Here is a 16,138-nt window from a genome sequence, read left to right as displayed (position 1 = left end):
TTACGAAGAAAGAAAGGAAGAAAAATAATGCATACGGACCTTTTATCCATAAATTCATCACAGCTTTTCTACAGATTCCTGAATTAATAATCATAGTTGGGCATTTTCTATCAGACAGTCCATCTTTTCACTGCCACGATCTCATATTTTGTTATCACACAGACTGAATGCTACCAGAAGGTGACATTGAACAAAATACAATTTTTTCAAACAGACAGAATTTTTTGGCAAGCAATATACTTAACAATCTCTGTTGAACCTTATTTAATGAATAAACAAAATTTTAAAGATACAGTTCTACACCATAGTACAGAAAAGTTGAGACATGAATACTATTCACAGGGCCTGCACCTTTCTGAATTAGACAGGTTTAAATGTGAACATAGAATGTAAAGTATTTTTGTAATAAATTGGTTGATTTCATCAATGTATACTTGAGTTATTCGCATTGTTGACGGTGCCTCGAGAAGATCAGTGATATTAGTAAGTAATTTTTCTCATTTAGATGATGGATGTTTAGTTAACCCAGTGGTCCCTGATTCCCTCTGGTGGTTATCTGGTCATTTAGGGAACATTTTTGTGGCTTGGTCTTAAGAAAAGAAAGGACCAGGTAAAGTCATCCAAGTGTTCGTCAGGGACGCCCTTCTTTTTTCCATTATTGGTCAAGGACGCCCATGTGTTAGGCACGCCCAGTCCCGCTTTTGCTATGCCTCCGACACGCCCCTGTGAACTTTGGTTGTCCCCGCGATGGAAAGCAGTTGAGGACACCCAAAATCGGCTTTCGATTATGCCGATTTGTGCGACCCTGTTAGAAGGACGCCCATCTTGCGATTTGTGTCGAAAGATGGGCGTCCTTCTCTTTCGAAAATAAGCCTGATAGTCTTTATCTGCTGTCATTTTCTCTATTCCTATGGACCCCTAGTTGTGGTAAGTCATCCCTTGTCTGGCTCTTTGGGATGAGCAGTGAATAGAAGGTCATAACAAATGTTAAATGAAGGTTCTAGTTCTACAAAAAGGTGCTAAAAGAGTTCAAGCCAGTTAATTAATTAAAACATATCCACTTAATAAGAATAAATGTTTATTGTATAATTTTATGTATGTATAGTTTGTTAACCGCTGAGAATTTTTGGATTGTGCAGTATAGAAATGTTTAAATAAATACTCTCCATCAAATTGAGAAAGCTTTTTTTATTATTCCCTTTTTATGTCTTTATTGACCCTTGTTTCAGTCCAGTAGCTAAAATTAAATAAAAGTTACATTGGATTTGTATGCCTTACAGTTATCTTTCATAATTTGTAAAGTCTCTTGATGTACAAATCCCTTGACAATTTCCTTTGCTTTGCTGTCTGTAATAGAATCAACGGCATTGATTACTGAAAACTCTATTAAGAAACAAGTCATTTGAAATGTGAGAAACTTGACTTTCCATATAATGGGAACAAATCATTCTAAAAGTTAGTTAAGTAGTGGGGTTTTCTTCAATAAGTAATGCTTAATATCAGTTTCATGCAGAGCAGTTTACTCAAAGCTGATTACTAACATGTGCTGCCCTGTTGGCATGTGCTAACACCTTTACCTCATTCTATAATCTTGCATGCATAATTTTAGACTTAGCGCACAAAATTACTCACGCAAGCTACAGAATACCTACAGGTACGTGAGTAACTTAAGTGACAAACAAGCTGCTAATTGACACTAACAACCAGTTATTGGTGTTAATTGGTACTAATTTGTAGTTACACACTTATCTGCATTTAGTATTCAATGACCTTAAGGTGGCCAAACAGGTAGAAAAGGCAACAGTGAAAGCTAGAAGGATGCTTGGGTGCATAGGGAGAGGAATGGCCAGTAGGAAAAAAGAGGTGATGATGCCCCTGTATAAGACTCTGGTGAGACCTCATTTAGAATATTGTGTATAATTCTTGCGATCTGCACCTTCAAAAAGATATAAACAGGAAGGAGTCAATCCAGAGGACAGCTACTAAAATGGTCAGTGGTCTTCATCATAAAGCGTATGGGACCGACTTAAAGATCTCAATATGTATACTTTGGAAGAAACACAGGAGAGGAGAGATATGATAAAGACATTTAAATACCTATCCAGCATAAATGCACAGGAGGTGAATCTCTTTCAATTAAAAGGAAGCTCTGGAATGAGGGGGCATAAGATGAAGATGAAAGGAGATAGACTCAGAAATAACCTGAGGAAATACTTCTTCATGGAAAGGGTGGTGAATTCTTGGAACAGCCTCCCAGTGGAAGTGGTGAAGATGAAAGCAGTATCTGAATTCAAGAGAGCTTGGGACAAGTATATAAGATCTCTAAGGGAGTGATAAGGAGAATAGATGGGCAGACTGGATAGGCCATATGGTCTTTATCTGCCTACATTTTGCTCTGTTTCTATGTTTCTATTACCTTAGCATGTACATTTTATAGTGTGTAACTGCAAAGATAGTGTAGATGTAGGATGGGCATGGGCAAATCAACGGCATATCCCGAGTGGAGGAGTGGCCTAGTGGTTAGGGTGGTGGACTTTGGTCCTGGGAAACTGAAGAACTGAGTTCGATTCCCACTTCAGGCACAGGCAGCTCCTTGTGACTCTGGGCAAGTCACTTAACCCTCCATTGTCCCATGTAAGCCGCATTGAGCCTGCCATGAGTGGGAAAGTGCGGGGTACAAATGTAACAAAAAATAATAACCTGGGTTAACAGTAAAATAACACGTCTTAATGGTAGCCCACATTGATAACTTCATCCCTTAGTCATGGACATTTACACTAGCCATTGGCATGGTGTAATTAGCCACACCTAACTGCTGATGCATAAATGCTGACATGCTAGTATTCTATAATGGCAGTTGTGCGTATAATTGCAGATACAGAATTCACGCAGAGCATCCCAGTGCCTACATTTTGGCAACCTGTAGAGCAGTTTTGTCCAAGTTCGGTCCTCGAGGGTTGCAAGCAGGTTTTCAGGACATCCTTAATGAATATGCATGAGGGAGATCTCAATGCAATGGATATAGTGGGCATGCAAATTGTTCTCATGCATATTCATTAGAGACATCCTGAAAGCCTGGCCTGCTAGTAGTGCTCGAGGACTTAACGTGGAGAAACCTGCTGTAGAGAATTATCCACTTAATGCACATTATTAGTAAAACTAGGTCCAATAGCATAAAATGTTAAATTAAACAACAAAATGGGAGTGGAGTAAAGATGCATAAAGGGATGTGGTAATCCAAACAGCTTTTCGTAATGATACTCGGCACGGTCGCTGTGTTTTGCCTATGAAGCCTGCATCAGGAGTCACACCTTCAGGCTGATATAAAAAAAAACACCTCAGAATATAAACTGAAACAAAATAACCACCAGAGCCGGCAAGAAAATTGACTCACAATACGGTGAAGTTTACCAAGCAATAAATAACGTGTCGTGTGGCACTCCAAACTGCGGGAGAAAATAATCTCATTAATGAAGGCTGCTTGGATTTGCACATCCCTGTATGTGTCTTTACTCCACCCCCATTTGACTGTTGCTGTTTTCTCGTGGAGTTTTGTTCTCACGTTTTATTTTGCATACAATAAAATATCACGTTTAACTGAATTAGCATGCACTGAAAAGGCACTGCTTTTTAATAACTCTATCTGTAATTTGATAAAGCATTGTACCATACGATACTTACAGCAGTGTAAGCTCTATATTCAAGGACTGTGAACATTCACTTTAAACTGTACTAATAGTATGGATTACAAAAAGGGGCATAATCGAAAGGGACATCTAAGTTTTGTTGAGGATGTCCCGATGGAGGGGCGAGGAAACCCGTATTATCGAAACAAGATGGACGTCCATCTTTCGTTTCGATAATATGGTCAGGGACACCCAAATCTTGAAATTTAGGTCGTCCCTAGAGATGGTCGTCCCTAGACTTGGTCGTTTCTGATTTTCGGCGATAATGGAAACCAAGGACGTCCATCTCAGAAACGACCAAATGCAAGCCCTTTGGTCGTGGGAGGAGCCAGAATTTGTAGTGCACTGGTCCCCCTGACATGCCAGGACATCAACTTGGCACCCTAGGGGGCACTGCAGTAGACTTCATAAATTGCTCCCAGGTACTTAGCTCCCTTACCTTGTGTGCTGAGCCCCCCAAAACCCGCTACCCACAACTGTACACCACTACCATAGCCTTTACAGCTGAAGGGGGCACCTATATATGGGTACAGTGAGTTTGTGGTGGGTTTTGGAGGGCTCACTGTTTCCTCCACAAACGTAAAAGGTAGGGGGGGATGGGCCTGGGTCTGCCTGTCTGAAGTGCGCTGCACCCACTAAAACTGCTCCAGGGACTTGCATACTGCTGTCACGGACCTGAGTATGACATCTGAGGCTTGCAAAAAATATTTCGAAAGATATTTTTTGAGGGTGGGAGGGAGTTAGTGACCACTGGAGGAGTACAGGGAGGTCATCCCCGATTTTCTTCGATGGTCATCTGGTCATTTCGAGCACCTTTTTTTGCCTTGGTTGTAAGAAAAACACAACCAGGTAAAGTCATCCAAGTGCTCATCGGGGACGCCCTTTTTTTCCATTATGGGTTGAGGACGTCTATGTGTTAGGCACGCCCAAGTCTCGCCTTCGCTATGCCTCCGATATGCCCCCATGAACTTTAGCCGTCCATGCAACGGAAAGCAGTTGGGGACGTCCAAAATCGGCTTTCGATTATACCAATTTGGACGACCCTGTGAGAAGGACGTCCATCTTCCGATTTGTGTCGAAAGATGGGCATCCTTCTCTTTTGAAAATGAGCCCAATAGTATCACAGATGTAGACACTTTTAAAAAAGACACTAGTACTGAGAGGAATCAGGAGAATTTTGAAAGGGTAAAAAAGCAACAGTTGTATAGAACGACCACCTTTCCTAACACTAAAACATAGTTTAAGATGCAAACTCTGGGGATTACAGAGCCCTCTTCCTCAGGCAATGTTATGAAATCTTAAGGTTTCAACTTAAGTGAAGCAATGTTATGGGACATTAAAGTTAATGAAACTCATACTTGCAGAGTGAGTCTGTATACTAGGTAGAAGTTTAACAATTCAAAATGCATTAAGAAACAATGCATTTGAAACAAACAAAACAAAAAACTAAGAAGAATTGGAAATAAAGAAACAAAGTCATTTCTTTCTCATGCATATTTTTTCAGGGTTCATTTTCTTCATTAGTTGATGAAAATGGTTGTTGAGTTGTGTTATTCCATACTGACACAATCACAGATAATCTGCTGGATTCTATATGTCGCACCTAGGTTTATGTACCAGAATCAGTGTATTCCATAACAACGTGCGTAAGTTAATTAGCTTTACAAGCCATTCAGCATTTTTAACAGCACTTAACAAGCAATAATGAGCACTAATTGGCGATAATTAGAATTCACGCGCATAACTCGTTAAGAGTGTTCAGAAATGAACTGCACCTAAATTCTAAAGTGCGCAGTTCAAATGGAGCGTGGCTATGGGAGAGACGTTTCATGGGCATTCCCAAATTTATGTACATTGTTATAGAATGTGACCTAGTCTGCATAAATCTACATACAGGGATTTACACCACGTTTTCATTGGTGTAAATGGAGGTGCATAGTTTTTGGCGCTGGGCGTATTCTATATACTGCGCCTAAATCTTATAGAATACTCTTAGACAAAAATGATTTCCAATGCGGATTTTCCAGGCACCATATATAGAATCTGGCTCAATGTGTCAGAACACAGTCGGATCAATATTGAGCATTAAAGCGCTGGTTGCGACAGTCAAAAATACCCAGATATTCAGTGCCACAGTCCAGACCAGGGGCGTAGCCAGACTTCGGCGGGAGGGGGGTCCAGAGCCCGAGGTGAGGGGGCACATTTTACCCCCCCCCCCCCCCCCCCCCCGGCACCACTGCCCCCTGCCATTTTTAAACCCCCCCCATTTAGACCTCCCCACCGCCACCACCACCTTTGACCCCCCTCAGCGCCAACCCTTTCAACCCCCTGTTCCCCCACTGCCATCGGGTACCTTTGCTGGCAGGGGTCCCCAACCCCCGCCAGCCGAAGTCCTCTTCTCCGGTGCAGCCGCATTGCTGATCTGCAAGGGCAGGCTTCTGTTTCTGTGAGTCTGACGTCCAGCACGTACGTGCAGGATGTCAGACTCACAGAAACAGAAGCCTGCCCTTGCAGATTGGCAACTCGGCCGTGCCGGAGAAGAGGACTTCAGCTGGTGGGGGTTGGGGACCCCCGCCAGCAAAGGTACCCGATGGCGGCGGCGGAGGAGGGGGGTTCGAAGGGGTTGGCGGTGGCGGGGGAGGGGAGGTTGAAGGGGTTGGCAGCAGGTGGGGCCAGGGCCAAATCAACGGGGGCCCATGCCCCCGTGGCCCCATGTAGCTATACCCCTGGTCCAGACGGAGGCCAGTGCTGAATGTCTGAATAATTCGATCACATCAGAACTCATCCAAATAGTGGTAACATTCAATCCACTATCCAGATAGTGGCAAAATTCACTTTGGAAGCTGGGCCCAGGGAATTTTGCCCCCCCCCCCCCCCCTACTCCCACCACTCAGCAGCCCTGACTGGAAAAATCTCCATGTTTCATTGCACTTCAAAGGAGAACACCCATTGTTCCTAAAAAAAAAAAAAACAGGCACAGAATTACAAAATGTGCAGGGAACATTAGAGCCATTAATTGCGAAAATAGAAAATCGCCTATTTATCGGCTATGGGAAAATAGCCTTAGTGTGTAGGAAAAATTCACATAAGGGCATGCTAAGGTCAACATGTATCACAGTTTCGTGAAATGACCCCTTAGAGAATACTGTAAAGTACACACATCCTTGCCATAGTTAGGACCCCTTTTACCAAGCTGCGGAAAAAGAGGGCTGGTGTTGGTGTCAGCCAGTGGCGTAGCCAAGGATGGGCTCGGGTGGGCCCAGGCCCATCCACTTTGGTTTCAGGCCCACCCAGTAGCAGCACATCTATAATGTGGCTGGCAGGGATTCTCAAGCCCCACCAGCCGAAAACTCCCAACTGTCCCTCCTGCATACCTTTTAAAGAGCAGATCTTTGCCTGCAGCAAGCAGTGACTGATACATACTGTTCGGGCCACGAGGCCTTCCCTCTGATGTATTCCTGCCTATGCGGAAACAGGAAGTTGCATCAGAGGAAAGGCTGTGGGGCCAGCATGAGCAGTGTGTATTAGTTGCTGCTCACTGTTGGTGAAAATCTGCTATTTAAAAGGTATTCAGGGAAGGGCGGATGTTTGAGAGACCATATGGATGCAGGCAAGAGAGGGAGAGACCAAATCACTTGTGGGACAAAGCGGAGTTCTTCTGCCCACCCATCTTGGACCGAGGCCCACCCAAATTTGGGTGTCTGGCTACGCCCCTGGCGTCAGCATGTGTTTAAACACGTGCAAAGACCCCCTCCCCTTTTACCGCAGCTGTTAAAAGGGAAGTCTCACTTTCCTACAGGAAATGGCTGGGTGGCAAGTGAAGCTTTTGCAGTGCAGCCATTTCAGGGGGAGCCCTTACCGCCACCCATTGAGGTGGCAGTAAGGGCTCCAGCATTAACACGGCAGTAACCGGGCAGCGTGCGACACTGCCCGATTACCACCAGGCACACTCCGGCGCTACAAAAATAAATACATTTTTGTATCGCTTTAAATGACGGTGTGGTAGGGGTGGGAAGTACCGCTGGGCTACTGCGGTAGCCCAGCGGTACTTCCTGTATAGCGAGCAGTAAGCTTACGTTGGGCTTACTGCCGCTTAGTAAAAGAGGCCTTTAATCACCTGCACTTTTGCCAGCGCTATGGCCTGGTGTAACTACAGACGTGTATATATTAGGGGTACCAATACCAGATTATGCTAGTATGCTGTAATGGAAGTCGTGCACTCGAGGTGCAGCTGTACAATAGACTGCTCCCACACATCCTTGGGGCACCTAAATGGAGACGTCCAATTGTTGAATTGCCCCCTTAGAATACATCTTCTTTGGAGCAGCTGTAAATTTGTGCAAGCACATCTGTGCGTTGCTGGGGATCATTTTGAAGGACGTGAATTCGTTTGAAATGACAATGGAAATGTATTAAAAACCTAATGCGGGATCTCATACCAATGTGCACTAGGGGGGGTGGGGCAGGAAAGGGATGAGGAAGGGGCAGGAAGCGTGCCTGACATTGAACACAAGTTGACATTAATGCTTGTTAACTGCCAACATGGCAGATAATGAGGAGCAATTAGTTATATCATGTTATTTGTAACCCAAAATGACAGGAACAAAATTTCAGGCCTATAAAATCCTGAGTTCTGTGGAACAAATAGAAGTGAATCGATTTCTCACACTTTCTAAAAGTACAAAGACCAGGGGACACTCAATGAAATTACATGGAAATACCTTTAAAACAAATAGCAGGGCATATTTTTTTCACTCAACGAACAGTTCAGCTCTGGAACTCGTTGCTGGAGGTTTAAAAAAAAGGTTTGGATAAGTTCCTGGAGGAAAAGTCCATAGTTTGCTATTGAAACAGACCTGGGGAAGCCACTGTTTGCCCTGGGATTGGTAGCATGGAATGTTGCTACTATTTGGGTTTCTGCGAGGTACTTGTGACCTGGATTGGCCACTGTTGGAAACAGGATACTGGACTAAGTGGACCATTGGTCTGACCCAGTATGGCTCTTCTTATGTTCTTATGACCTCCTCTTGAACAGTAGGTTACACTATTGGTGACATTGTCCCTGAACTGGAATAAGACAAAACAAAAAAAATCACTTAAATGACACAGGAACTAAAATGAAGGAAACATTTTGGCCTGCACACCCTTACTCATTATAAAAGCCTATTTTATAAAGGCACATAGGAGCCTAAGCTGCCTTTGCAAAATAAAGATTGAATAGGTGCCTTTTTTGGAGTTTTCACTTAGGCCCCTGCTATAAATTAGCCCCATTACTCTAATAAGCCCTTTGACTAAGCGGCGGTAAGCATGTTCATACCGCAGGTAAAAATATCTACCACAGGACATGCTCAAGCATCCCATGGTAGTTTTGAGATTGGTGTATGATATCCACATGCTAAAAATAAAATTTATGTTTAGCTCTGGGACGGAGAGTTAGTGTGTTCTTGCTCATATCTGTTAGCTGCACAACTCATTTTCCGCCAGAGTCGCTATGCTCACATTAGCCCTCTCCTCAAGTCACTTCACTGGCTCCCTATCCGTTTCCACATTCAATTCAAACTTCTCTTGCTGACCTATAAGTGCATTCACTCTACCGCTCCCCAGTACCTCTCCACTCTTCCTTCTCCCTACGTCCCCCCTCGGGAACTACTACTACTTATCATTTCTATAGCACTACAAGATGTACGCAGCGCTGTACACTGGACATGAAGAGACAGTCCCTGCTCGACAGAGCTTACAGTCTAATTAGGACAGACAAACAGGACAAATAAGGGAATTACTAAGGTGGGAATGATAAAACAGATATGGGTACTCCGTTCTGTGGATAAATCTCTCTTGTCTGTCCCCTTTTCCTCTACTGCTAATTCCAGACTCTGTTCCTTTTATCTCGCTGCACCTCACGCCTGGAATAGACTTCCCGTGCCTGTACGTCTAGCCCCGTCTTTGGCCATTTTCAAATCCAGGCTAAAAGCCCATCTCTTTAACACTGTTTTTGACTCCTAACCACTATTCTATTGCCATGTACCCCTTTTATCCCCACTTCTTGAATTCCCTTACCTCTTAGTTGTTCTGTCTGTGTGCCTGTCCTACTTAGATTGTGAGCTCTTTGAGCAGGAACTGTCTTTTTCATGTATGGGGTACAGCGCTGCGTATGCCTTGTAGCGCTATAGAAATGATAAGTAGTAGTAGTAGCACAGCTACATTGCTGCACACTAACCAATTAGTGCAAGGTTAGTACGTGAGCCTTACCGCCTACAAAATAGGTGTTTGTAAGTGCTCACATGCTAATGGGAAAATTAGTGTATGGCCACTAATGCTGGAAATAGAAAAATCAGCCATTTTACCTCTGAGGTAATAATGGCCTTTAGCACACAGGAATGACCTGTGTAAGGACATGCTAAAGGCCACTTTTTTTCTGCAGCTTCATAAAAGGGCCCCTAAATGCATTCTTGCTTAAGATCTTAAATATTTGTTGAGAAAATCAAATTGCTAGTAGATAGGGAGAAGCCAGAGAAAGCCAGATCAGCTAATCTGTTGAGAGAAAGAAATATTCCGTTTTTTTAGCTGTGTTGATTGTTATGACAAAAACAGCACCAGTTTGCAAAAAAAAAAAAAAAATTTAATAAATAGTTCAGTTAAAAGCAGATGATAAAAGCCAACATGACTATGTTTAACCTGTAGGCTGCATCTGGGATAAAAACTCTAAAACAATGCAAAAACAAAATGTAAAAATCATACATAAAAATGAAGAATTTCATAAGAATGACAACCATTGATAAATGAAATGAATCAATAAAGGAAGACAAATAAAACTGAAGATACACAAACAAGTAGAACATAACTACAATAAACAATAAACAAACATGATTTATCACAGCTTCAGTTACGTTCATATTTGGATTTATATTTGTCCATGTGAGATATCTTTTAAGAATGCAGTTTCTATTTGTTAGTGTTTCTTCATTTTTATTCATGTTGTTTTAGTTGTGTTACTTCACTTATTCACATCATTTATCAATGGTTATCATTTTTATTTATGAAGTTTCATTTTTATGTGTGATATATACATTATATTTTTATCTTTATTTTAACATTTTTACCCCTGATACAGCCTATGGGCAAAATATGACCATGCCAGCTTTTATCATCTGCTTTTCATTTAACTATTTACTGAAGTTTGATTTTGGGCACTTTCACACATTAATGCTGTTTTTGTCTTGCTTTCTCTACAGCATCTTGTCTGTATTATTAATTCTTGTGACACTGAGTGACTGTTTCATTCTTTAGGTTGCCTAATGATCTTAGTGATTATTATTTATGCTTTGCTTTCTTACTTTGCAGATACATTTGCAAGCAAAGTGGCAGCCACACAAGACCAATACGCAGATGCCTCGATAGGTAATGTCACTGGCAGCAACGCTGTGAATGTTTTCCTGGGGATTGGTGTGGCCTGGTCCATCGCTGCCATCTACCACGCGGCTCACGGAGAGGAATTCAATGTTCACCCTGGCACTCTAGCTTTCTCCGTTACTCTCTTTACCATTTTTGCTTTCATAAATGTGGGAGTGCTTCTCTACCGGCGGAGACCAGAAATTGGTGGTGAGTTGGGTGGGCCACGGACTGCCAAGCTTCTAACGACGGCCCTCTTTACACTCCTTTGGCTTCTGTACATTTTGTTCTCATCTCTGGAAGCCTATTGCCACATAAAGGGCTTCTAAAGAATGATCAGATATGGTGAATGTGTATGTGTGTGTATTTTATATGTAATGCACACATATAAAATATATAAATAAATATATGTATAAGGACAAAAGGAGCAAGACATTTTCCATTTTCACTTCCCTGCTGATGGAATGCAACATCTGAAGCATTTCTGTCCCTAGGTAGGAGTAAGAATATGTGAGGTTATTACCCATGGACCATCATGTCGAACAAGGCATGGATGCAGGGCCATTTGACTACTTTTATTTTTGAAATGACTAGACTGAATGTTACATGGGCTTCTTTGATAAATGGGAAGACCCAAGATTAACGTGAAGGTTTTTATTATTATTATTATTATTTTAACTGGGTGAGGGGAAAGGTCACAAAGTTCAAATCAGGTTGCAAGAATGGGGTATATTGTCAGAATTTTTAATGATGCAACCTTCTCCACACACCATTCTGTAGAAAGAACAGGAAAGGGAAGGGAAGGGGGCTAGTAGTGGAAGAGGAAGCTTAATAACACATGGGTCTGTTTAATTTCCAATAGGATGAAGCAACACATGGTCAGCTGGTCATGCTGTCACACCTCTTTCTTTAAAACTGGTAGAATGCCAGCTTGTTGAAAACCAGAACCACAAATAACATGCCCCTTCCTGGTTAGCTAGTCATCATTTCCTTTGCTGCAACCATCATCACCCACATTTCACAAGAGTAGTCTGTGGTCCGCCATATCTCCATTGCAGATATACAACAGAATCATATATTCAGCCTCCTTTTTGGCTTTGACAGTATTTTCTGTTGGTGCTCATGTCAATAGCCTTTGCAGTCTTGCGTTGGGGACCCATACAGTTTTGACTGGACATTGGCATTTTCATCATATTCATTACTGGGAATGTTGTCATGATATCTGTAGTACTGTGCACGAGTGAATGAAAAAGAAACCTACTTGTAAATGCTGTAGTGTAGTAAGATCTCACGTAGTATTGTTGATTGGCCATTGTTCTTTGCACTTGATTGTGTTGAGAAGCAATAAGTGGCATCTGGGCAGATGCGAGTGTTGGAATCACGGCCTGCTGAAGCAGTCACTGGGTAGAAAGCACTCTAAGGATGTCAATATACGAGATAATTTGATCATAGCAATGTGCTGAGGCATTTAATGCCCAACAAGATAAACTCATACTTGATTCTGGTTTGTCCCCACCAATCCCAGGGCACAGACCGTCGAAGTCTGCCCAGCACTGTCCTTGTTCTGCAGTCACTGAAGTTGTCATCGAAGGCCCACTTCAGCTCAGTCAAATCTGTCCAGCCACGATCAGGGCACAGACTGTAAAAGCCTGCCCAGCACTGGCTTTGCTTCTCAATTACTGGTATTGCCATCCAATCACCACTAAGCTTGTTTGGTTCCATGCCTTCCATACAGGATTCCTTTGTGTTTATCCCACACATTTTTGAATTCCGTTACTGTTTTCATCTCCATCACCTCCCAGTGGCTGCTGCAGAATCATCGAGCTTTTCCCCTCTGTCATGCATAATGTTTCAGATTTTTAAATTTTTAACTTGAAATTAAAATGGCACTGGTAACAATGTGTCTCTGGATCACTCTTACCAAATTATCTGTTTTTTTATTAAGTGGCTGCTCTGTTGTTTCCAGCTCATAGGTGTGTATTGTGGTGCTTTAAAGTGCCTATCGGTTGGTTCCAAAACCTGATCCTGCAGGCACCCCAGCCAGTCAGGTTTTCAGGATATCCATAATGAATATTCATGAGAAGATTTACGTGCAGTGGAAGCAGTGCATGCAAATGTTTCTCGTGAATATTCATTGTGCATATCCTGAAAACCTGACTGGCTGGGGTGCCTCCAGGAACTGGTTTTGAAACCACTGGGTTAAGTGCTTAATGCAGATTCATATGTGGAGGGCAATTCTGTAAAAGAGGGGGTACATTTAAGTGCCTAGGGAGCCCATATTTGGAACCTATTCTGCAATGGAAAGTAGGCATCTACTTTCCTTTATAGACTACTACCGGTAGCATAACTGGATATAGACATGTAGGGCTAGATTCAAGAAATGGTGGCCAAAGTTAGATTCTGGAATGATCCATGCTAAGCTAATGTTCTGCAAAGGATGCCCTGCATGGGGCGTCCTTTATCGAATACTAGCTGAGCACACATTTCATGCCTAATTTTAGGCGCGAGCACTTATGCCAGCCAAAGGCTGTTGTAAATGCTGGCGCCCAACTGATAACACTTAGGTGCGCAAATGCAAGAATTTCTATAACCGCAGCTAAATCCTGGGAATGCCCCTGACCCACCCATGTCCCTCCCATGGACACACCCCCTTTGGTGTTGCGCACTATGAAATTTAGGCATGCATGTAATAGAATAGGGCAGTGTTTCCCCAAGTATGGTCCTGGAGTACCCCTTGCCAGGGCCGCCGAGAGGGGGGCAGGGGGGACAAAATTCCCTGGACCCGGGCCTCCAAGGGTTGCCCAGCCCAGGGGTCAGGCCACCGGCGCTGCAGTTCCCGGTCTCACCTGCCTGCCTCCTCAGCTCCAGGCCCCCTGCATTTGAAGCAGCAGTCACAGATTGCCTCTCTTTGGGCCTTCCCTCCCTGTGTCCCGCCCTCGCGGAAACTGGAAGTTACATCAGACGAGGGCGGTACACAGGGAGGGAAGGCCAGAAGAGAGGTGATCTGCGACTGCCACCTTGAATGCAGGGGGCCCGGAGCCGTGGAGGCAGGCAGGTGAGACCGCGGACTGCAGTGGCAGGGGGAGCGACGGAGCGGCAGCGGCAGGGGGAGTGATGGGGCGGAGGCGAGGCGGCCCTGCCCCTTGCAGTCGGGTTTTCAGGATATCCACAATTAATATGCATGAAAGAGATTTGCATATAATGGAGGCAATGCATACAAATCAAGTTCATGCATTATCCTGAAAACCTGACTGGCAAGGGGTACTCCAGGACCGGACATGGGAAACACTGGAATAGGGCATAAGGCAGATCCGTACATAACTCCTAATTACTGCCTATTAAGTGCTTTTTAACTCCCGTAATTGCTTGTTAGAGCCTAATTGACTAATTAGTTTATGGGCAGCTCTGGGATCTGTGCCCAAATCTGAATGACCTGTACTGAATCCAGGGTTACTGTATATGAGCCTTATTCTATAAAGGTTATGCTCCTAAATTTACGCTCCTAAAATTTATACTCTGAAATTTATGTTCCTAAATTACGAGCGTAGTCTATTTTGGAGCATAAATTGTGCTCGTAATTTAGGAGCGTAAATTTAGGAGCATAACCTTTATACAATAAGGTCCTTTGTGTTTAGGCATAAGTACTTATGCCAGCCATAGAGCTGGTGTAAATGCTCACACCTAGATTCTGTCTAATATTCTGAACGTTACATGCCCGCCCAGACTCCACCCGTGTGAATGTGTAGCTGCAAAGTAAGAAGTAATTTTATAATGGGTTACATACTATAAACGTTAAATTACATGCTCACTGTGGTGATTTTTTAAGTAATACAAAGAAATAAAATAAAACATAGAAAGGAAAATAAGATGATACCTTTTTTATTGGACTAACAATGCATTTTTTGATTAGCTTTCAAAGGTAACCCTTCTTCTTCAGATTAGAAATGAGCAAATACCGACATACATCAAAATATATAAATGAAACACAAAAGCATTCCAACGACAGTCTCACAGGAAGAGGGAGAGCTGGGTGGATGAGAGACAGGGAGAGATGAATCGGTAATAAGAGGGTGACAAAACAGTATAATTTTGTGCTTTATAATAGGATAGAAAACCCAGGTTCTTTGTTAAGTCCTGTCTGATGGGTGTCAAAATATTTCATATTTTAGTAATTAATACTTGGACGTGGCTACGTATACACATAAATGACCCCTTAGGCATTGAAATAGTGTTGCATGCTTTGCCTGTGAAGCTGCACAGGACTGGAGTTTGGGCAAAGCGCAGTTAGAGCTGTTGAGTGAGAATTATGAAATACATCTTACATAGTTGACAAATATCCAGTGCATATTTTCTAGCGAAAAAGGTGCCGGTACTCAAATGCCAGGCCAGCCTTCAGGGGGTGGGGTGATCACTGAGGGACCCACCCCACAATAGCCAGGCCCCCTGCAACCGGTCACAGAATCTATGATAAGGCAGAATTGGTGTGTAGAGCCTGAGCTCCAAGTACCCCCTCAAAAAAAGCCCTGCAAATATCAGAGGAGACATTTATACCAGCTCTGGTGTAAATGTCTTCACCTGGCAATCTACCTGCTAGTATTTAGAAAGACAGGTAGGTGCCTTCTTGCCTTTATAAAATAGGCTTCATACTTGTGCCTTAAATGGCATTGTATCTAGTTACATCCTGATAAACCTACCCTCTAAGAGCCTAAAGTGCTCCGCTTATATACTGGCAAAATAGTTAATACTCTTTAAATCCTGTGTTGAAAAGTTAACATGGGATCTTACGCCAATGTTCACTAGGGGACAGGAGATGACACAAGTTGACATTAACGCATGCTGAGTGCTAACATGGCAGATAATGAGGAGCATTTATCTATAACTTCAAAGGTGTTGTTTCTAGGAGCCAACTTTTCAAAATGATTGTGGGTGCTAAATTCAGCACAAACTACCCCTCCCTGGACACAGTAAAGGAATTTACCCAAAATTGGGGGGGGGGGGTGCTGAAGCACCCACTGCACCCACAGAGCTAGCTCCTATGACCATTACTGTGCAACCGCATGTGT

General features: G+C 43.1%; 1 protein-coding gene across 4 annotated transcripts in view; it reads left to right on the top strand.

Moving 5' to 3' along the window:
- The window catches only part of SLC8A1 (solute carrier family 8 member A1), an 879,594-nt gene extending 867,000 nt beyond the window's left edge, over positions 1-12,594 (top strand). For all 4 annotated transcript variants that reach the window (XM_030195912.1, XM_030195915.1, XM_030195914.1 and 1 more), the window contains one exon: positions 11,028-12,594. In XM_030195912.1, coding sequence (XP_030051772.1) covers positions 11,028-11,404 — 377 coding nt within the window. In that variant the 3' untranslated portion in view covers positions 11,405-12,594. The remainder of the gene's footprint in view (positions 1-11,027) is intronic.
- Positions 12,595-16,138: the final 3,544 nt, after the last annotated feature.

Source organism: Microcaecilia unicolor, chromosome 3 (genome assembly GCF_901765095.1).
Source record: "Microcaecilia unicolor chromosome 3, aMicUni1.1, whole genome shotgun sequence".
NCBI lineage: Eukaryota > Metazoa > Chordata > Amphibia > Gymnophiona > Siphonopidae > Microcaecilia > Microcaecilia unicolor.
The sequence above is the reverse complement of the archived record's forward strand: the minus strand, read 5'-3'. Positions and strand labels throughout refer to the sequence as shown.